The sequence below is a fragment of the Sander lucioperca genome, chromosome 4, assembly GCF_008315115.2.
Source record: "Sander lucioperca isolate FBNREF2018 chromosome 4, SLUC_FBN_1.2, whole genome shotgun sequence".
Classification (NCBI taxonomy): domain Eukaryota; kingdom Metazoa; phylum Chordata; class Actinopteri; order Perciformes; family Percidae; genus Sander; species Sander lucioperca.
In genome coordinates this window covers 34,874,145-34,898,116 of record NC_050176.1, presented here as the reverse complement: position 1 = coordinate 34,898,116, position 23,972 = coordinate 34,874,145, and the positions used below count along the sequence as shown (strand labels likewise).

The 23,972-nt window shown below is 42.0% G+C and overlaps 1 protein-coding gene and 1 long non-coding RNA gene across 4 annotated transcripts in view; one reads left to right on the top strand and one right to left on the bottom strand.

The window, feature by feature from the left end:
• Positions 1-23,972, top strand: part of march1 (membrane-associated ring finger (C3HC4) 1) — a 56,618-nt gene that overhangs the window by 11,545 nt on the left and 21,101 nt on the right. Inside the window, exon 2 of one of the 2 annotated variants that reach the window (XM_036000106.1) lies at positions 23,043-23,218. In XM_036000106.1, coding sequence (XP_035855999.1) covers positions 23,043-23,218 — 176 coding nt within the window. Of the gene's footprint in view, positions 1-23,042; positions 23,219-23,972 lie in introns of those variants that run through there. The other variant, XM_031277010.2, reaches the window with a different exon arrangement.
• On the bottom strand, positions 18-23,383 carry LOC116034360. Of its 2 annotated transcripts, none has more exons than XR_004101063.2 (3): positions 23,271-23,380; positions 23,049-23,178; positions 18-255 (listed from the first exon to the last, which is right to left on the bottom strand). It is a non-coding gene; the product is annotated as an uncharacterized LOC116034360 (long non-coding RNA). The 2 variants fall into 2 exon arrangements; XR_004897027.1 differs by lacking the exon at positions 18-255 and adding an exon at positions 21,830-22,383 and having other exon boundaries at positions 23,271-23,383.

The following is a 23,972-nucleotide window of genomic DNA, read 5'->3' as shown; positions in this document are numbered from 1 at the left end:
AATGTACACACACACACATGTTCAGCTGTCGATATTTAGACTTTGTTCTGGTAACTGATAACACTCTTACACACACACACACACACACACACACACACACACACACACACACACGTCTTTTGCTGACATGTCCTTATAAGGCACTGAACAGGAAGAAAGAGACCGCTGTTGCCCTCTGAAGCTTTACATTCTTAGTCATGAACCTCGTCTGGAGTCAGACGATCACCTCCTCACTTTGGGGCTCTATGTTTGTCTCTGATGGATAGAAAATGGTAGCAATTATTTATGCTGTTTAGAGTCTCATATAATATAAATCTATGATGATACAAATCATGTGTAAAATACAATTATGTATATAAAGTATTGGACCACCAATGATTGTCTTAGGTAAAATACAGTAAAAAGCTTCTAAGTGGACCTTTAACTGATTTTTAAATACAGTATATTTGTTATTCTATACCTGACTTATTGTATACCTCATAAATTGTATGCGGTCTGTTCATGGCTGTTGTCATGAATAAACCTCCATGCTCCAAAATCTATAAGTATTACATATGTTGTATGTACAGTACAGTTTACATACAGCAAAAAAGCAATTACGCACAAAGTAATGAAATTATTAAGATGACACCTGGACTAATTAATGAACAGCAGAATTATTTTAACAGACGATATTTTACAGGGCTGAGAAATAAATAAATGATGTTGCTCTTTTCCAACAAGCACAAACTGCTTTCCAGAGGAATTGGAAATAGTGCCAAAACACAGAGTAGCATTAATAAATAAACAGTCATATTAGGTTTTAAAGTAGACTTTGGATAGAATTTAGGATGGGAACATAAAACAGGGATAATATTGGAATAGCCTGGATAGCTCACCTGATAGAGCGTGCCCCATGTACAAAGGCTCAGTCCTTGTCTCATTCAAATAATGAGGTAAATGTATTTTAGACAAATCCCTGCGTTTTTTCTTTTTTTTAAGACACTGCGGTGTTAACATTGTCGCATATAAATTAGGGGTGCACGATATTGAAAATGAATATTGCGATATCGATATTAATTTCGATATTTTTAAACATGTGAAATTACCAAAGTTATGGGAAAACGAAAAAGTAGATTTATAACAAATAAAACAAGTTTTCTTACAACACAAGGTTTATTTCAACTGACTGTCATATTGGACTGGTACAACGTGTGTCTACAGAACAGGACATGTTTTACTGGTTGGACAGTATAAAATAAATAAATAAAGAGCATATCTATAGAACAGGTCATGTTGTACTGGTTGTATATACACTACAGTATAAAAAACAATGCAATGCAACATCTGTTGGCTTAAAGCCAAAGTATTTCCAAGCTACCGAGGAGGCCTCTTCAATCTATGTTATTTCGTCGTCTCCCAGAGCAACACTCATTTTCTTACTTTTGTGTTCTTTTTGCTCCACTGGCTCCCTTCGCTCTCTCTTTAGGTCCTTTCTTTCTTTCTAAAAGTTTTCATCATGAAGATGGAGCCAGGTGTCATGGCACGCCGTCTCTCTGTCCCTGTGTCTTTTTTCTCTCAGTTGTTTATTGTGTTTATAGTGGCGTCTTTGCTGATTGTAAATACCCAATCGCTGTTGGTCTACGAGCGCCAGGCACTTTATGACATATGTAACTGTGTTCGGAAGATTTCTCATGAGTATGGTCAACAACAGAAATCGAGGCTTCCTCCGTTTTTGGCTTCAGTACCGGAGGAATTATTTCGCCGTGAGCCAGTTTTCCTACCCCGAAAAAGGACCCACAGGAGACATGGGCATGCACGCGGTACACGCTCAGGCATACGTGTGAAGATTAAAACGGTAGTGAGGATGATGAACAGGGATCATGCTGTTGATGTCAGGCATTTTCAATTGGATTTTGCGTGCCGACAGCGGTGGATTCTTCCTGTTTACCCGGTGTCTCCGGAGCTCGATCAGCTGTTGCAGCCCTGCTGGTCACAAAGGAGGCGTGGGAGGGGAGGTGCTTGTCTGGATAACTTGCGTCACCTGGATTGTAAAACTCCACCGGGTGTTGAGGTGGGGAAAGTCCAAATGGCTCTCCTTAATGCCCGGTCACTGTCCAATAAGACGTTTATCCTCCGTGACTTTTATGACTCCCACGAGCTGGATGTAATGTTTTTAACAGAGACGTGGTTGCATGGCGTTGAATTAGCGCCCCTGGTGGAACTCTGTCCTCCTGACTCCAGTTTCTTCAGTTCTCCTCGACTGACAGGCAGAGGAGGGGGGGTGGCCTCACTCTTTAAGGATCGCTTTAAATGCAAACAGTTGCTGAACTTTCCTGTCTTCACTAGTTTTGAACTGCAGCTTTTCACCTTGAATAATCCCTCTGTTGTTTTAGTTGCTGTTATATATCGTCCACCCAAATATCATGATAAATTTATTTCTGAATTTGCAGACTTTTTATCCAGTTTTTTTCTGCAATATGAAAGGATTTTGATTGTTGGTTATTTTAACATTCACATTTGTTGTGATGACAAGCCTCTTGTTAAAGACTTTTTAAATATTATTGAGTCTTTTAATCTCACACAATTCGTGACTGGATCAACACATCAGCGCGGACATACACTTGATCTAGTGTTAGGTTATGGGTTGTCTGTCTTGGTAAATGAAATTTCTGTGTTACCTGTTTTAGATCACTCAATAATTTTATTTGAAATTTTATTTCCAAATTCACTCATCCTTGGGAAAGAAACAAGGATAATAAGGTCATCTCGTTATATCAGCACAAGAGCTTTACATGATCTTACTATGGGTTTGCCGGATGTGGTAGATCCAGTATTTAATCAGGCTCTTTCAGTTGACCGTCTTACTGCTAATTTTAACAGTGTTCTTCGGCGCCTTCTTGACTCTGTGGCTCCAGTAAAGACTCGGAGGTGTCTTAAAAGAACCATACCCCTTGTTTAAATGACGATTTACAAATCCTTAGAAAGCAGCCTACTATTCTAATTTGATTTCAAATAATAGGCATAATCCCAGACTGTTATTTGACACTGTTTCTCGACTCTCACAGCGTGTTCAGGCAGTTAGTGGTACTGACCTATCTGCACATGATTTTTTTATTGTATTTTAATGAAAGGGTCGAGGACATTAGAGCCAAAATACCCCAGTCTTACAGTGACAAAGCAGAGTGTGTTGTTGCTTTGTCTATCTGCACAGGACAAGGCTTTTCTGAATTTGAACCAATTTCCTTGGCTTGTTTGAGTAAGGTTGTAATGGTGGCACGATGTACAACCTGCTCACTCGATCCTCTGCCTTCTTGGGTTGTCAAAGAGCTATGGCCTACATTAGGACCTTATGTTTTATTGATCTTAAACTCTTCCTTCATTACAGGAGTCTTTCCAGCTTGCTTCAAAACTGCTGTGGTTAAACCCCTACTAAAGAAGCCGAGCTTGGATGTAGACTCCATGACCAATTATAGACCTGTTTCAAACCTTGCTTTCCTGTCAAAAGTGTTTGAGAAAGTGGTCGCATCTCAGCTTTAAAATTATTTGTCACTAAATAAGCTATTTGAGCCATTTCAGTCTGCTTTTCGGGTAAATCATTCCACAGAAACTGCACTTACAAAAGTGATGAATGACTTGCTACTGTCTATAGATTCGGGGTCAACAAGTGTTTTATTGCTGTTAGATCTTAGCGCTGCTTTCGACACGGTTGACCACTGTATATTATTGGATAGACTTGAGAATTTCTTTGGCATCTCAGGACAAGTTCTAGAGTGGTTAAGATCATACCTGTCAGAAAGATTTCAATGTGTTTTATATGACAACATTTTTTCGGAGTCCTGTGCCGTGAAGCATGGGGTTCCCTAGGGGTCTGTACTGGGTCCATTGCTTTTTTCACTTTACCTATCCCCGTTGGGTCAGATTTTCCATTGATTTTCACTGCTATGCTGATAATATGCAGCTGTATATTCCACTAGGTGTAGGAAGCGGATCTAACACAGCTAAACTTGAGGACTGTCTTGCAGCTGTTAAGAGCTGGTTATCAACACATTTCTTGTTGCTTAATTCTGCTAAGACAGAAATGATGGTTATCGGACCAGCAAAACTAGGTCATCTTTTTGAACACATCACTTTGTCTCTCGATGATTGTGTAATCAATCATAGAGACCGAGTTAAGAATCTTGGTGTGCTTTTTGATCAGACACTTTCTTTTGGTTTACATATAAAGGAGGTGACCAGAGTTGCTTTTTTCCATCTTAGAAACATCTCCAAGATCAGATCAATACTGTCGTTTAAGGACTCTGAGGTCCTCATTCATGCCGTTGTGTCATCCAGGCTGGATTATTGTAATGTCCTTCTGTCGGGTCTGCCAAAGCAAAGTCTTCGGAGTCTGCAGTTGGTTCAGAATGCTGCAGCTCGTGTTCTGACCGGAACCTCTAGATATGAACATATTACACCAGTGTTATCCTCTCTCCATTGGCTCCCTGTTCATGCCAGAGCAGACTTTAAGGTGTTGCTGCTAACCTATAAAATATTAAATGGCAGCGCACCATTGTATCTTAACGACCTAGTGAATCCTTATGTGCCTGCTCGAGCCCTGCGTTCTCAGGGGACGGGTCTTCTGAGTGTCCCAAGGGATAAAAAGAAGACAATTGGTGAATGGGCCTTTGCTTTTCGTGCACCGACATTGTGGAACAGTTTACCTCTGGACATCAGGCAGGCTTGTCCTGTTGAGGTTTTTAAAGCAAAACTAAAGACCCATCTGTTTACTGTTGTGTATGATGCCTAATTTCTTTTTATGTTTTTTTGAGAGTTCGAGTGTGTGTTTATTTTAGTCATTACAAATGTTTTTAAACTGTATTTTCTATGCTCTGTACAGCACTTTGATTTTAAAGCGCTTTATAAATAAATGTATTATTATATTATTATTATTCTTTTTTTTCACTTCGTTTTGTTGTCTCTGTCTATTTCTTCACTGATTTATGGTTCTGCGCAGGCTCCACGCAGCTGATGTTTATACTTGTGCCCTGGTGTGTGCGTCAAGCTGGCATGTGTGTGTGGTAGAGTGAGGAAGAAGTGAGAGAATGACGGCGATTTTCTTCGGAGTGAGTAGCGACTGTAGAGTCATAGTGAGAGAAACAAAGTGTCTCCTCTGTTCTTTCTGACCACGGTGGGAAATCTGGAGCAGGAAAAGTTAACCCTCTCCTTGATTTCATATTGTTTATGGAGAAGGAGAACCAGGAAATGAGTCGGGGGAAATGCAACGCTACCAAGTGATGTGTATTTTTCGAGAGGTGCATCAAAGAGTATAGACGTAACAAGAGGCAAAACTCAATAGAACGTTGTGCTGCAGCTTGCAATGGAACATTCTAATGAGTGCAGCTCCGCCATCTTGGACTGTTTGCAACACAACGTTCTATTGAGTTTTGCCTCTTGTTGCTTCTATACTCTTTGGGTACATGTCGGGCGGTATGCAACGCAAACAAAATATCGCATAATTATCTTTCGGTATAATATCGCGCAACGTGATATCACGATAACGATATTGAGTCGATATATCTTGAACCCCTAATATAAATGCATGCTAATGGCTGTAAACAATGTCGTCTTGGCTGCCAGTGTTGTTAAATTCTCCCAAATTCCAGGTCACATTACTCCTGAAACATTTTCTGTTTATGTAGTATTTTGTTTAAAAGCTTTATTTGCAATTTTTGACTGTAGAAAGTGCTGCTATATTCCATTAGTGTCCACTGCCAACTATAGTAGCTACATGGCTAACGGCAGTAAACAATGTCATCTGGGCTGCCAATGTTGTTAAATTCTCCCCAATTCCGGCTTGCGTTACTGCTGAAACATATCCGATTGGGTAGTGTTTGGTTCAGAAGCTTTTATCTGCGATGTCTGACGGTAAAAAGTGCTGCTTCATTCCATTACAATCTAACGTTAAGCATACTGCTAACTATTAAGTAGTTACATGCTAATGCAACATAGCTGTAATCTTAGCGGTACAAAGTCCTGCTATCCGCTGCTGTCCCGCTCTCCGTTGCAGTAGCTCTAGCTTCAACTAGTGAAACTTTTTTTTTTTAACATTAAAGCATGTAAACATGTTCTAGTACAAACACAAAATGCAAGTATAATCCTGAAAATTCTATATAATAGTTGCCCTTTAATTTATTTTGCCACCATATTGTCTTATTCTGCCTCTGATTGGCTTACCCTGATGTGCTTACCCTAACTAATACCCATGCCTAAACCTAACTACGTCGACCATTCTAGCAGAATCCGATTTAGGATCTACCACGGAGCACTGCATGTGAAAGAGAGGGAAAGCCCTTCTGCCTTCACTTGAGTTTTTTAAGTTATCGAGATAATAGGCTCCGGTTGCTCCATTGGATCCAGTGCATGCCGGTTAGATTTGTGTCCAACTTGGTCTGACGTCACACGTGGACAACGATAACCTCACGAGATCAAGGCGGCCAAAGGTTTTAGAGCCAGGCGCCGCAGTTGCTTTCGACAGACTGCAAGACCCAGGCGGACCCAGGGCATGACAGGAAACGCCTGGTTCTCAGCTGATCTAACAGCTGATTGGTTCAGAATGGACTAAACATGACCTTTTATTGTTTTTGAATTGGAGGGATTTTAATTGCTATTTGTCTGATTTAAAGGCTTATTCTGTTCAGAACACATGTAGTGTGGCTGATGGTGATGTTTAGAAGTCAGAGAGACTGAATCCGTTCAGATTACGCATCATCTACAGTCTGTTGTTTATTAACATCAGCAACAGATCGCATGTAGAGCATTTAAACTCTCTCTCTCGTCCACTTTACAGGCGAGGCGCAGCTCATCTCAAACGAGCCTAATGGCAAATGCCCTTGAATAATGTGCAGCTCGTAACGTTTGCATCACGTCGCAGCAGCATTGCCTTATATTAACATGCCAGGTTACATGAACCAAAGCTGATAACAGCCTATATAGCAGCAGCAGGCTAGCAAAGCTACGTTACGTCTGTTACATTAGTGTGTGCTCTGTAGAGAAGAGAGAGGCTCAGGGAGGTGATGGCTTGAATCATGCTAGATTATACATTGTTTACAGTCAATGTGTGATGTGAATTTTTTAACCAACAAGCAGATGTGACGTTAGTTAAAGCTGATAGAATTTGCCTTAGCTTATTTTGTTGTGAGATCAATGTCCTAATTGGTTAATGTAATAAACTTTGTATTTTGTTTTTATAAATGTATAGCCTAATGTTATTTCTGTGTGCTTAAGTATGCCTTTACAACAAAGACAACTGAAGAAGACAGAGAACGAGCTTAAGGAAGCAGCTAAAAGAATTGCAACTTTGCAGAGCTGAATCAAAACTGCCAGCAGGCCAACTGCAGGTGAAGCATTTGATAGTTTAATTTTGATAATGTCAAGCAACCATCCTACATTATTAATTGAATGTGAAGTAACGTTATGCAATTTCTTCAAGTTGGGGGAGAAAACAAATATTTCAATCAGTAATAAATGCACAGTATATTGTATCTGTTCTGTGCATAGCATTGTAAATTCGTTTTTTTATGTATGGGGCTAACCACAAAAGCTCCAGTTTAGGGCTGCAACAACGAATCGATAAAGTCGATAAAATTCGATTATTAAAAAAGTTGGCAACGAATTTCATTATCGATTCGTTGTGTCGCGCGACACGCCACTCAGTCGCGGAGATAAAAGCAATTGAGTTGAGTGCCGTGCGGAGCGGCGCGGAGCGAAAGAAAAGAAAAAAGAGCAGAGCGGAGTAGAGGAAATACGGAGAGAGACCGGAGAGACCCTTAACGTCGTTCTGAAACACACGGCGCAGGCAGAGAAATCAGTACGACCTAAGTCATCCAAGGTGTGGGCATTTCACACTAAATAAATCGAAATGTGTTAATTGCAAGATAAGCAAAAGCGACACGGCATGGCACGGGCGCACCACGGTGATGAGTCAGCACCTAAAACGTAAACATGTTGGAGTCCTTGATGAGGAGGAAGGGAGTTCAACAGCAGGGTAAAGTCACTACACAATCCTACTTTTGTTCCGTTTTGAAGTGAGGAACGTAACGTCCCTCCAGTAGCTCTTCTGGTGCTGGTGTGGTGTTTACTCGTTATCCAGCTTCACAAGCATGACAAGCTAACGTTAGCTCGTTAATAACAGTAGTAAAGCAGGACTAAAGACACGTTTTTATTCACTCGCCTTTTTTGGCCCATTAATTTTTCAATCTGTTGTCATGTATATATTCTGTGCTTTGTCCCATATCAGTTATTGTTGACTTAGTATTTGTGTGTGTTGTACTTTTTAAATTTAATTTTAAAGTTCTTTTATAGCACTTGGTCATCTTAAGCTGTGTTTAAATGTGGTGTACACATGAACTTAACTTGCACTTACTATAATGATGGTAATAATGTAATGAATAAGCTTCAAGTGTGTGTGTGTGTGTGTGTGTGTGTGTGTGTGTGTGTGTGTGTGTGTATGTGTGTGTGTGGTCTGTATCTGCTCTTTGGGTTACTTACCTTTACACAACTATTAACTAAAACAACATGTATGTAAGTATGTATTGGGTTGATGTAAATGAATGTTGTTTTGTTTTTTTTATCCGATTCATCGATTAATCGAAAAAATAATCGACAGATTAATCGATTATTAAAATAATCGTTAGTTGCAGCCCTACTCCAGTTCACAGAGCATTTGAGAACCTGGGGATCAGTTAAAATACTTTTACGAGCTGTAGTGAAACATAGGATGTAAGGCCAGATAACTGGTTCACAAATGCTTTATAACATGTTGTAATTGTTCTTTATACAAAATATATATATATATATATATATATATATATATATATATATATACAGTTGTCGGCTGTCAAACGATTACATTTTTTAAATCGCGATTATTCGTTGAATTTCTATAGTCGCGATTAAAATTCTATTATTTTGCATTTCAGAACTGTTTTTAAGTACATATTAACAATGGAAAGCAATTCTTACCAGTGTATCTTGATTGGGAATCAAATGAATGCGCTCTGCTCCCGTCCCTCCCTCTTCATCCTCCTCTCCATCATCACATGTACCTAATGACGACCCAAGGCCTTGTTTCAATGGCCGAATGTCTCTGCCGCAAACCAGCTTGCACCTGTAACGTTAAGCCCACCTGAGGCAAGAGCAGCATGATGTCTGCTTTTCACTTGGCAAAACTTTTTTCTTACATTGCTCGTTTGTAGCCAAGTTTTAAAAGTAGTTGGATATTAAAATTCTATTACGAATATTAAAGTTTATCATTTAGAACACAAACACACCACACGTTAACAATAGTTATGCTAGTGCTGCATTCAGGCCATGTTGGCAAAAAGTAAAGAAATTGGGAAAAATGTTACTTAATATCAAGTCATGTTTTCACCCCAGATAAATGGAAGTTAAGCCTAGATTAGTCGTTTTATCGTGAAACACAGTGCTTTAGGTAGCAAGCATCTGCATATTAGCCCATAGATTAACGTATTTATTTCACTGATTTTAGCCTATTTTAGTTAGCTAATTCGATCGCCTTACTGTCAACAAGTAACTATTTGATTTCATTTACTCTTTTGCCGTAGGTTGCTAAAACATACGTAGTTCTTTTACAAGGAGGCTCACAGTAACCGTATGCCTACATTAGCTAACGCTAACATCCTAAAGGAGTTCCGGTCAAAATTAATAAATGAATGCGCTGGCTACATCAGCTATGAGTAACCATAGCAAGAGGCAGTCAAAGTATCCTGTTACAATTTATTGTAACAAACTTAAATCTAGTTAGCCTTACTACTACAATGATTTTCATTATTTCTTGTAACCTTTTTGGATAATATGACAACTTCGATGACTGGGAAGGAACTGAAGGAAGTGAAATTGAAAAGAAAACGCAAAAGCGGCACAAGGAGATAACACCGGGAGAATTGAATCAAATAGAAGACGAAAAAGATGAGATCAATAAAAAAAAAAAAATACTCTCAGAGACTTCATTGTTCAAAAAGAAATGGACTCCAGCTTTAAAAAAATACACCGCTGATGTTCTGAATGAGATCCTGTGGGAGCTTTGTGCCGCTGTCCAGTCAGCCAAGGCATGGGGGGGGAGTACAGCGTTTCAAGCCTAAGGAATCTGAGAGCTGGTATCAACCATCATTAATATAATTACTGACACCAGATTCATGACCAGTAATGCCGTTTTTAAAGCAATAATTAAGCGTTACCGAAAAAGCATCAAAGATTCCAGCATCCACCATCTGTATTTCTGAGTCGGATCTTTAAATGATGAGGAATTTAGCTGTACTGTCTTCAGAAACGCCCCTCGGCATGGTCAGAAAGGTCTGGTTTGACATCCAACTGTGTTTGGCTTGGCGTGGCAGTGAGGGCAACCGGGAGCTCTGCATGCAATATTTCATCCTCCAGAGGGACGAGGATGGGGTTGAGTTTGTCAGCCTGGTTTACAATCTGCAAACTAAATACCACAAAGACCCAAATGACCCAGAGAAGGAAAACCTTAGAGGTTTTATCTTTGCCAGGCCCGGGGATCCGCTATGTCCAGTCAAAAGTTTTAGCTCGTAAGTGTCCAGATGTCCATCTGTTGCAAAGGCTTTCTACCACCACCCGAAGCGCACCGTGACCTCCACTTCCAACGTGTGGTACAGCTGGGAGCCGTTTGGTGTCCACTACCTCTGAGACATGTTGAAAAAGATCAGCAAAGTGGTAAATACACTTTATATCAATATAAATGTATTATTATTATTAGCCTACTCTTATTATAATTATTATTATCATCATCATTTTACCTTTCAGGTGGGTCTTTCGAGGGTCTACACCAATCACAGCCTCAGAAGCAACGCTGTAGGTCGGCTGTCAGACGCTGGCCTGGAGAACCTTTTTCCTGCTACAACGGAATTCCCACGGGACTTAGCGATACTACAGCTAGCCGTCTAAAACACTATTTTACTGTACAGGACCCAAACATAATTTGGTCCGTTTCCATGTAGCATAGTCACTAATATGGTCATAACCACTACAGTGCTCAATTACCTATTTTTGAGGGGGAAATAAACTACAATTTTTCGCGGCGAAGGCTTGAACGGTCTTCTGGAAGACATCCACCAGACCAGCGGGCGCTCGTTGGATTGTTGTCGGCCGCGTGAAGCCAGGAGGGCGGGGAGGAAGCAGAGGCAGGGACGCCGGCCGGGCATGCTAGTCCGGCTAAGGAAACCACAACGATCGACACGGACAAGACTCCTACTCACCAACGCCAGATGGATTGCACACTAAATGGATATTTATGTTACAAATACACACGGGACTGCAGCGTGATGATTATTACCGGAGCCTGGCTGAACACACTCACTCATCCCAGACGGCAGCTAGCAGCTAACAGGGTAGGTGAATTTCAACAATGGCTAAGTTGCTAAACGCATCTTGTTGTCATGTAAGGGCCCTGTTCATGTTGCACAGACATTTTAATAGCATTTTGAGTCTGTTAAGAGGCACAAAGGCACTCTTTAGCTTATGCCCCCATAACTGCCGTTTTAGCTAACGGGAGCTCTGGGCATTAGCTACAGAAGCTCCATGTTGCTAGCACCAATTCGGCTCGTGGTTTTTGCTATAGACAGTACTCAAAAAAGTATAGCGATCAAGATTAACGTAAAAATTGCCCGGAGTTCTCCTTTAACACTAACATAACTTCTTTGACATAACCATTGCCGTGCTGCCTGGAAGGCGACGTTGGGGGCTAAAAACACCAAACACCGCACAGTGGGAGGAGCTGTGTGTGTATGTGTGTGTGTGTGTGTGTGTGTGTGTGTGTATGTGAGCAAGACAAGTGACAGAGAGACGGAGGAGAGCAGGGAAAGGAAATGCAGAAGAACGTGTTTTAAATAGCGTTTAATAAATAATAATAATAATAATAATAAATAAATAACGAAACGCAATGTGCGGCGGCCGGTGTTGATAGTGAGGCGCACCGCCACACATTAGTCTATGTGTGGGAAACACTGCTAGTCATAGTTCCATTATCTTTATTGTTACTATAATTGCCACCGTTCATCATACCAACTGCTATAATTATTATGAATCATAATTCTCTATATCTGTATATCTATATCAGTGTCTCTGTGTCCCAACCGGCAGCGGCAGATGGCTGCCCACCAAGAGCCTGGGTCTGTCTGAGGTTTCTGCCCAAAAGGAAGTTTTTCCTCACCACTGTTGCACCAAATGCTTGCTCTTGGGAGAATTGTTGGGTCTTTGTAAATTATAGAGTGTGGTCTAAACCTACTCTATCTGTAAAGTGTCTTGAGAAGAGTGAACTCGAGTTACGATTTGATACTATAAATAAAATTGATTTTAGCTGAAATTGAATTAAATGGCTTGATCATATTTACTGATACAGACAAATAGAACAGTAAATAAAACAGAATGTGTCTTATTTTATCAGTAATTATGATCAAACTAAAGGTCAAACAAGTGACATGATAGAGAAACTGTAAAACATTAGATCATCTATGTACAGTATATATGTAAATCTTTACATATCTAAACCTATACCATACCGTATACAACAGAATAGAAATAGCCCAAAACTGAAAACATGCTACTGTACTGCAATTTATATGGAAGGAGAATAAAAACATACCATATGGTCCAGGGGTAACTGCAGGCCTCTTCCTCCCTGTCATCTTCATCTGCCTCCTCCTGATCACTCCCTGCCTCTGTCCCTCTCTCTGAATCTGCAGCCTCCTCTTCATCCCTCACAGTCAATTCTTCCTTTCCCTTTTCTCTTTCACTTATTTCTGCATCTCCTTCTGCTCTGACCCGCCTGGTCTCTCCAGTTCACTGCCTTCTCCTTATTCATTTCCCTCCTTCTCTTCCTCCTGTGCATTACTCAGAATTTTCTTGGCTGGCAATATCCCCACTTTTACGCTTCAGTTAATATCTCCAGCTACTCTGGCCTGCAAAAGTAAAGATGTGAAAAGCTCTGGTTATTCTTGTATTACATTACACTGTAGGGCCCTGTAGCTAATAAGTAGCCTAACAAACATAAAATCAGAAGAGATTTATTACATGCACACAACAGTTATGTTTAGACTAGCCTTCTTAATCCCATCGTATTTGTTGTTTTCCCAGTTTGACAGTAAAGGATGTCACGTGGTTTAATTTGTGCAGCCTTATTGCCGTGATATGTGAGAGGAAGTGGATTTTATAGTACTTCTTAACTAATCACATACAAATGATCGGTCTCAGCAAGCACTGTGTAGTGTGTTGTAACGTAACGCCACCGAAACAGCGACCCTCTGTAAACGTTATGAATTCAAACATACCAGTTTGTAATATTTTGTATTATGCTGTTCTTGTCTTTACTAAAAATCAAAACTAAGCAAAGGGCAGAATGCTCTTACAAATCACGAGGGAGCGATTTGACTTTTGGCTAACGTAATAGACGCGCTTTATTACATTTATTACAAATTTAACTTTAAATTAAACGTGTTTAAACTTCACCTGGGGAAACTGACGTCACCTTCAGAGGCTCGGGGGAAGCTCAGGGATTGCCGGGATGCAGGGCCAACACACCGCAGCAGACTCGCTCTGTGCGAGCCTGACTGCGAACGCCGCTCTGCATGTTTGATGCAGGGACGTAGCTCAGTATTTGAGGGGTAGGGGGCTAAGATTACATCTACAATTATTATTTAATATAAATTGTTTGTTTCAATGTTTTAAGAAGCTTGTGGACATAGTGGCAGTTTGTTTTTACAAGCACAGTTTTTTGAACACCAAAGTTAGGGAGGCAGCTGGGAGGGTAAGTTGCCCCCACTGTTAGGGCCTTACCCAGGATAGAGGGGGAATGGCACGCAGCAAAGGGCCGCAGGTCGGAGTTGAACCCGGGCCCGCTGCGTCAAGGAGCAAACCTCTATACATGGGCGCCTGCTCTACCAACTGAGCTATCTTGGTGCCCGTGAACAGTGTTTTCTGTGGGAGATGGTAAGTCCCTTTGGAGTGGACTTTGGGCTTTTTCACTTTGTAAACATATAACGTGCACAAAAGATATATAACACTAAAAAGGAAAGGGAAAAAGCCAAAAAGCATAATAGGAGTACTTCAAATAAAAAAGCTAGCATGTAGGCTACTTCAACTGTGGATCTTATGTTGGGCAAAATGCCCCTCTGTTCGACCTAATTTATTTATTTCCCCATTTCTATTAGCACAAATCGCTGGAGCGGAATTAATTGTTTTCTGTGTAACTTCTCCCACATCCGCTGCTTTGCCTCTTTCACGGCAGAGGCTGCAGCCCTTCGGTACCTTGCAACTGCCTCCGGAGTCCTCTGGGATAACATATCCCGGAAAGACTCCTTCAGTCGGATGGCTTCCCTGACCACCGGTGTCCACCACGGTGTTCGTGGGTTACCGCCCCTTGAGGCACCTAAGACTCTAAGACCACAGCTCCCCGCCGCAGCTTCAGCATTGTTCATTTGGGTTCAATGCCCCCAGCCACCACAGGGTTGCACGGAAAGCTCCGCCGGAGGTGTGAGTTGAAAGTCTGTCGGACAGGGGCCTCCTCCAGACATTCCCAGTTTACCCGCACTACCCGTTTGGGCTTACCAGGTCTGTCCAGAGTCTTCCCCCACCCCCTGACCTAACTCACCACCAGATGGTGATCGGTTGACAGCTCCGCCCCTCTCTTCACCCGAGTGTCCAAAACAAGCGGCCTCAGATCAGATGATACGATTATAAAATCGATCATTGACCTTCAGCCTAGGGTGCTCTGGTACCATGTACACTTATGAGCATCCCTATGTTCGAACATGGTGTTCGTTATAGACAATCCATGACTAGTACAGAAGTCCAACAACGAACGACCACTGAGGTTTAGATCAGGGAGGCCGTTCCTCCCAATCACACCTCTCCATGTGTCTCCATCATTGCCCACGTGCACGTTGAAGTCCCCCAGCAGAACTATGGAGTCCCCCACTGGAGCCCCATGCAGGACTCCATTCAAGGTCTCCAAGAAGGCCAAATACTCCAAGCTTTTGTTTGGTGCATATGCACAAACAACAGTCCAAAAGTTTTCCCCCCTATAACCCTCAGGCCTGGGGAGGCGACCCTCTTGTCCACCGGGGTGAACTCTGGCTTGTGAGTATCCCCACACCCGCCTGGTGCCTGGGCAACCCCTATCCAGGAGTATGGTTCCAACTGAGACTGCATAGAGGTAAGCCCCACCAGATCTAATTGGTAGCACTCCACCTCCCGCACAAGTTCTGGCTCTTTTCCCCACAGAGAGACATTCCACATCCCCAGAGCCAGCCTCTGCTGCCCGGGTCTGGTCCGTCCCCCTTCACTGCCACACGTGTGGCAGTGCACCCGACCCCAGCGGTTCCTCCGACAGGTGGTGGGCCCATGGGATGGAGAGGGAGGTGCCACGTTGCTTCTTCAGGCTGTGCCCGGCGGGCTCTGTGGCAAACCTGGCAACCAAGCGCTCACTGTTGAGCCCTCCATCTGGGCCTGGCTCCAGACGGGGGCCCTGGACTTCCTCCGGGCAGGGTAACTCTACCTCTTCCTCATTGAATCATAGAGTTTTTTAACCATTCTCTGTCTGACCCCTCACCTGAGACCACTTTGCCATGGGAGACCCTACCAGGAGCACCAGGCTCCAGACAACACAGCCCTCAGGTTCATAGGGACACACAAACCTCTCCACCATGATAAGGTTATGGTTCCTGGATGAATTTACACATTAAGATGAAATGTCAGCCATTACATGTGAATGAGGATTAGAGAAGCAGCAGGACCGTTAGCTCTTTTTAGCCCTCAAAAACAGACAAAAGAGGCTAAAAGAGTCTTTCCGTTTGTGGGTTTTCTTAGTTGCGTGTGTCTATATGTGTCATTGTCATAATGTCTTTGAAAATGTTGCCTTTATTGCTTTATAGTGTTTCCAAAAATGTTGCTTGAAATGACAGAAATTGTACAAACACACACACCCACATACACATTCATCCTGCTGCAAACACTACAGCCAAGGTATGTAGTTTGTTTCTGTGGGCAGCTGCGCTTTGCACATCAGCTGCCATTGTATATATAATACATATATATAAATATATATATTGTCATTCAGAGCCACCTGGTATCCACTGCATCCAACTGCTTGGAAATCTTAGTTTCTCTCTATATCTTTCTATCTGCCCTTCAAAACAGAAACAAGTCAATTGTACCAAATTCTCCCCACCAGATTTTCTGTGTGACTGAGTAGAGCGTGTTGTAATATTTGCTCTCCCTGGGGATTATACGTCTTTACAGAGATTACCCAGCTTGCTCAAAAACTCCCCTATGAGAGAGAGAGACACGCACACACACACACTCACACACACACACACACACACACACACACTTACACAGAGGGCAACCTCGTATTAAACTGCTTCAGTACCTTGGCAGGGCTGCACTGCAGCAGTGTTAAAGGGTTGTTCTTTGGTGTGTGATAATTAGTGTTGGGTGCTGAACCTTAGTACTGACCAAAATGTTTCCACCAAATGTGTTTACCCTATCCAATGATCAAAATAATGCCCGTCACAATTTTCAAGAGTCCAAGGGGAAGTCTTCAGATACGTTGTTTTGTCCCATCTACAGATATTCAGTTCATAATAATGTAAAACGTAGAAAAGCAGCAAATCCTCACATTGGAGAAGCTGAAACCAGATGATGTATCTGTGTCATAACTGACTTAAATGGTTAATCAAGCACAGCAATTGATGGATTGATTTTCTGCGGATTCACTAATCTATTAATTGACTAATATTGCTTTGCTCACTTTTTTCCTGCCAACTGAAATGTGTCTGTAGCACTGAGTATCGAAAACTGAAGTACTGAAAGTTGGCATCGAAGTCTCCTCAGATTCCTATTAGAGTTTACTTATTCTTTGTTGAAGTAGAAGATCTAGATTGAAATTAATATTTTGCATGTTTATATTTCTGAAAATGATTTTCCTGGTATTGGAACTAGAACTGAAACAATAACCCATTTAATAGATTTGTCATGGTTTTGGTTTTGAGTTTCTGTTCTTGTTTCCTGTTTTGTTGTGTATTTGTTCTGTTTTCTGTTGTAGCCCATGTTTCCTCCCTTGTCTTGTCTTATTGTAGTTCCTGTCTTGTTTTCCCGTGTGTGCCTGTATGTTCTGTTTCCTGTTTTATTTTGATAGTCTGGTTTTCTGTCTTGTCTTGTTTCACCTGTTTCCCTGCCTTGTGGCCACCTGTACCTTGTTTGTCCTCGTTATCCTGTGTATTTAGTCTTTGTGTTTCCCTTGTCTTGTGTCAGGTCATTGTTTCTGTTTTGGAGTTCTAATTGTTAGTCTACCCGGTTTGTCTCAGTGTTCTTGTTTTCCTGGGATTCCTATTTTTTTGACTGCTACCACCTTTTGGATTATGTTGAGAAATAAATCTTCTGCTCAACTTACCTTTGCCTGCGCCCTCTCTGCATTTGAGTCCAGTGTTTGAGGCCCTCTGTTTCCCCTAGGCCTCACCAGCCTCTGTTTCCCCTAGGCCTCACTGGGCCTCTGTTTCCCCCAGACCTCTCCGGCCCTCTGTTTCCCCCAGGCCTCTTTGCCCACTAGTACCCTGTACCCTAGTGCCTAGCAGTTCTGTTCCCAGTTCCCTGGGATCCGCTGTCCTGTGTTTTCCTGGCCCCGGATGACTCTTGTGCCTGCCCTCGCCCTCCGGGGTTGATTTATTTTGTTCCTCCGTTCGTTTTATGTTGAATAGATTTGGGTTTTGAACTGTTGATAAGACACAATTAGCTAATTTAAAGACACTTTTGTCTCTGGAAACTTGTGAAAGACCTTTCTATTTTCTGACGTTAGAAACTGATTTATAGAACGATTAATCGAGACTAAATCTGCAAAATAATAGGTGATGGATTTTATCCATATTGCCCACGTTATTTTCATACACATTAGACCCCATGGACATTGTATGGAAGCATCTGTTTTTAACAGTTTAAAAGTGTTTCTTTTAATTTGTCACTTGTTGTTTTAGGGGAAAGCTTTTGATTCTGTCTTGAAAGATTGTGTGTGTTGCTTCGTAGTGATGTTACTTTTTGTGAGTGGAATATTATCATAACCAACTAAACAAATTGCGAGAGCCCAAGTTGTATTGACTATAGGTTTGTACCTACTGACTCATTCTGTTGTATACAAAGGAGAGCGTAGGTGAAAGAATAAGTAGCAGAGATGTTATGTGCTGTGTTGTAAAAACATTTATGGGGTGTAGTCCAGTGGGTCTGTGTACGAGTGTTGATTGTGATCTGATGGGTCAGTTCGTTGGCCATCGTTGGAGTGATAGTAGGTCTGTTGTCATGCCATAAAGGTCGTCAGTGTTAATGAGGGCCGCAGCCAGCCAGGGCTTAATTACTCTTAAGACCCTTTATCTCAGATTGCCCAATACAGACCCCAAAAGATACATATACACATGAACAGCAGTGGACACCCAATACACACACTAATAGTATGAACCATCAGGACACATCACACAAATAAGCCGGGCGTTTTTTTCTTTTCTTTTCTTTTTCTTCTGCATTAGTGAAGAAGAAGATAGGATCTCACGATGGTTGATTATCCTAGTCTTTATTCTGGAGCGCCTCCTCCCCTCCACGTTGGCAACTAGATGGCTGACTGTGGAGGAGTGACGGAGGGCTCAAGGGTCAAGGGGCAAACTCAACAGGGAGCAGCCTCTAACCCCTCAGGATGTTGCCCCAATAGGGCTTCAGGGGCCAAAAGTCACTTGGTTTGTTAAATCCTAACCCAGACATGACGGCTTCTCTGGACATACAAACCCAGTGTCCATACTCTGGTTTGAATTTTTTTGGGGGGCATTTTAGGCCTTTAATTCCACAGGACCGATGAAGACATGAAAGGGGAGAGAGACGGGGCAACAAAGGGTCGGAGTTAAACCCGCGGCCGCTGCGTTGAGGAGTAAAGCCTGTTTTATGGTTCTGCGGAGGCTCAACACAGAGCTTTCGCCGTAGCCTACGTAAGTGGCCTGATGTTTATACTTGTGCGCTGGTGTGTGCATTGAGCCGGCGTGTGTGTGTGTATGTGTGGGGGGAGTGGGTGATAGAGCGAGGGAGAAGTGAGAGAGTGATGGCGATTAGCTTCGGAGTGAGTAGCGACTCTAGAGTCATAGTGAGAGAAACAAAGTGTCTCACCTGTGCTTTCTGACCATGGTGGGAACTCTTTAGCAGGAAAAGTTAACCCTCTCCTTGATTACATGTTTATTGAGAAGGAGAACCAGGAAGTGAGTCGGGGGAAATGCAACGCTACCACGCTACGGCCGAGCGCCGTGTAGTTACATTTTTCAAGAGGTGCACGTCAGGCTACGGCATAGGGTCCGGCGTAGACGCAGAGGGGTCTGCGGGGGTACGCCGTCGATTCGATGCAGAATAGAGGATGGATACCTGACCTGGCACAACACGTCGGGCTGGGCCGGGTTCGGACAGATATTTAGAAACGATGTTCGGGTTCGGGTCGGGCTCGGTCACATCAGCGCGATAAGGCATTTGTTGTAAAATGGTGCTACGGCTCCTTTAAGAGAGCTCAGTGCGTGTGGGTGTGTGTGTGGAAAGTGGGCAGAAGAGAGATAGAGAAAGAGGAAGCAGACGTGTAGATGCGACCGGAGCAGAGTTGGTGGAATAAATTTAAGTTTTGTACACAGTGTGTGCGATGTCCGAAATAAACTCCAGCCTGAAAGCCAAGGTCATTCATTTGCTGACCAGAAACGGGATTTTAACCCTGACGTTATTCATTTTATAACGTCGGCGCTGGAGGTAACGAGTGTCCCCTGGTTTTCTGACCACGGTCGGGAACGAAGCAATCAGGAAAGGTTAACACATTGAACATTTTAAATTAAACAGCTTATTAACGTGCGCTTGTTGTCCCGTGTGCACTGATGCACTCATCTGTTGACATTTCCGAATGCCTTCCTACAGTTGCTTAATAAAAGCGGGCTTTCCACACAAACAAACGTACATGTGTCAATAGCATGAGAAAAAAATTAGATTTTAACTGTGTTGGGCTCGGACATAAATATGTTAATGCCCGTCGGGCTCGGGTCGGGTTCGGTTACTTCTCTGTCGGACGCGGGCCGGGCTCGGACAGAAAAATGCGGCCCGATCCGCACTCTAACGCAGAAGCATAAAATGGCCTTAACCCTCTATATATGTGCGCCTGCTCTACCAACTGAGCTAACCCGGCCACCTCTGGTTTGTTTTTTAAATACAGTCTGGGTCTTCGTGGTTTTCTGGCCATACACATCAGTAGATACAAAGGACATAGAGAAAAGCATCCAGTCTCTTCCTAAATTGTGCTTTTTCTAGTTTTTTACTTTGGCTCAACCTGCCTGTTTTTTTTTTCAGTGGAATTTAATGAAGCATCAATGTGATATTTTATGAAAACTGCAGATGGGGCTAAAGAGCAGGCACGTTCTATAGAAAGCAAAGCACAGAGATAGGCCCAATACTAGGTGTCTGCCATTCTCTGCTAAGGCAGTAGGATTTGTACATATCTCAGGGGAAGCATTGCCTAAGCATAGCAGTATAATTCAGGGAAATAACTTTCCAAAACCATGTGCTCTGTGTTGTTTGTAATACATTTTGTAATAGATTGTGAAACTACAGATTATTGCCATCTTAAAATACACATTATCCACATACTAAAATTAATTTATTGGTCAGCACAAACGCCATGGTTTTGCATTACGTAGATGAAAAAAAAGTATTTTTAAAGCAATACTGTTACACACAGCTTGAGGTGCAGTAGCATGTCACTTCCAGCAGAGGGCCTTACACCCTCGTTATTGTAACTGTTCATTCAGTCAGCTGTTGGTTTATAATGACTCATGCTCTACAGTGTACCTACAGTGCTCTTTGTTGTGCTGGGTTGTATCAGTCGACTGTATTAAAACTCAAAATGAGTTTCTGTTCACAACAAGAATAATAATAGTTCTTCCTGGTCTGGACGGAGCTTTAGGGCACATTTTGTTGCAGAAACCTCGATTCTTGGTTACTTTTACCCTGAAACGGTGCAGAATCAGATGCTGGGTTTAGGAATCACAAAGTTAAGAAATGCACTATAGAATCATAATATTAGTGACCAGTGCAATTGGAGGCATGAATAAAACAGTCAGTGTTGAAATCAAAGAAAAAGAAGTTCAGGGGAAGTTTACTTCAGTGATCATTTTTCATTTTCATAACTTTAACTACATTTTACTGTTAACCATAAAGTTATCACAGTATGAATATATGCACAAATATTCTCATGAGCACATCCAATGAAAGAACTGCAGTAAAAGGTCAGGAGCTTCAGTGAAATTGTAAAGAGGCATGATGTGATATGCTGATATGGTAGATCTCAGACCTTCTGACAGACTCAGAGCCCCGTTTGAGACTCTGGTCTCTGAATGAGACAAAGTTTAGGGAAGTGGCTGTACGCTGCTCTACATCAGAGGTGGGAAACCAAAACTACAGCAGAATTACACGGAGCACAAACGTGACACATCGCAGCATGTCGACAGCAGAGCGCGTCCATTATAAACCTGAAGCTGCATAAACTACGGACGGAAGGCGCGCTGCTCATCTCTATTTTTACAGCGAGAATGGACATTGCACAGGTCTGCTTCAGAGCTCCGTGTGTTTGGGAAAAGTGCTTTATTTGTGATTTAAATAATGGTGCTGATGATTTGATGAGACCCCCACAGGTGTGTAATTTTACTGCTTTCATGGGAGCTCATCCTCTCTCTATGGGAGCTCAGCTCTCACTGGCTCCCACGTAATTCGAACCCTGGCTGTAGACCTCAGTCAGAGATGACCTTAGTTTGAGGCATATTTCCTGTTTAGTAAATCCAACAGCGAGATTAAACAAGAAAAGGCAGGTACAGGGTTTTGAGACTTACCTGTAGGAAGTATCACAGCAGCTTTTTTCAGATGTAAAGGTCAAAATAAAAGCACTTCTGTGTGTCTTCACATACAAAGAGGAAAGAAAGCAGGCGTGAGATACTGTCTTTGAACAGTTTGTTGAAGCAGGCGTTTGTTTATTAACTTTTTCTTTTACAGTGTAACATCTAGGCCACTCCTTTGTTTCTCATCCTGAATCACAGGACACTGGATCCTATAATAATGTACACACACACATGTTCAGCTGTCGATATTTAGACTTTGTTCTGGTAACTGATAACACTCTTACACACACACACACTCACACAAGTCTTTGGCTGACATGTCCTTATAAGGCACTGAACAGGAAGAAAGAGACCGCTGTTGCCCTCTGAAGCTTTACATTCTTAGTCATGAACCTCGTCTGGAGTCAGACGATCACCTCCTCACTTTGGGGTTCTATGTTTGTCTCTGATGGATAGAAAATGGTAGCAATTATTTATGCTGTTTAGTGTCTCATAATATAAATGTAAAAATGATGTATTTGAAACAAAAGCAAAAAGCTACTAAGTGGACCTTTAAATTAAGATTATTCTACAGATTTTTAAATACAGTATATATGTTATTCTATACATGACTTATTGTATACCTCATAAATTGTATGTGGTCTGTTCATGGCTGTTGTCATGAATAAACCTCCATGCTTCAGATACGTTTTCATTTAATCACACTATAATCTTTGAGGTTGTAGTTTGTAGTGCCGTAACTATATTGAGAGATATTGTAGGATGTGTTTATTGTTTTGCACAAAAATATTTTCAGTATATACTATTCCTCCATTGCCAGTGTGATAGGTACTGTATACCTTGCTAAAACTAATGCAGTGTAATACAACTGCCCTGCCGAATGCAGAATTACATTGTATCATACTCAATTTTCTCCACCACATTTATATTAATGAGGGTAGACGTACATACTTCAGCCTTCAAAATAATGTAAAAGTTAAGCAACACATGAGATTCTCGTAGCTTAGTTTTCCATATGGAGCAAATAACAAGTGTCTGTAAAGTAACTAAATGGACAAAATCAGACATTTGTGTGTGTGTGTGTGTGTATGTGTGTGTTTGCAGTCGTACCATTCGTGCATGCACGCTCCTCATTGAACATCCCAGTGAGTGCGAAGAGGGCGAACACCAAGAGAGAGAACATGATCGTCAACACCTCCAGCTCAGTAAATAGAGATGCCATCTACACCCGCTGCCGCAGCTGTGAACATTTCATCTGTAAAATCTGTTTTCCCACAAAGGTGACGTCTCTTCCCATGACACACTGAATCAAGATTAGGATCAAACACTTACCCAGTGTATGTTACTGGAGCGTTCAGATGTTGACCATCACACAGCAGCTTCATGACACATGACAAACACACACACCCTCTGTCTTTTCACAGACTTGCAAGAGCTGTGAAGAGCAAACTAACACATCCCCTTTCAAGTTCAAGTGAGATCATATTAACCCTAATTATTAATGGGCTTTGTGTGTGTGTGTGTGTGTGTGTGTGTGTGTGTGTGTGTGTGTGTGTGTGTGTGTGTGTGTGTGTGTGTGTGTGTGTGTGTGTGTGTGTTTAAGTAGAAGCTCCCCTTGTATAAATCTATCAATTTTAAGATTCATGATGTTGCTCTCAGGTGGAGTATTTGCTTTACTTGGTAAAAGTGGGGGACACATTCCGACTTTCTGAAAGTGAAACTTGTCTTGAACTTGAAACTTGACCTCAAGCAGCTTTATGTTTTCTTTGCAGGATGTGGTAGCTGTTTCTGTTGCAATGGGACAAATAAATATGACCTCTGAAACCCCCTACTCATCTTCTCATCAAACAAACCTCGAGATCTATGTTAAAAAGAATTAAAGCTTTGCAGTCCACAAGCATGATGACCACAAAGCAAGTGGGTTCTGACTTCCCTGTTTCCAATGCCATTAAATGCTTGTGTGTGTGTGTGTGTGTGTGTGTGTGTGAAGCATGTGGGTTTGCATCTCTTATCTGGGACACATATATACACATC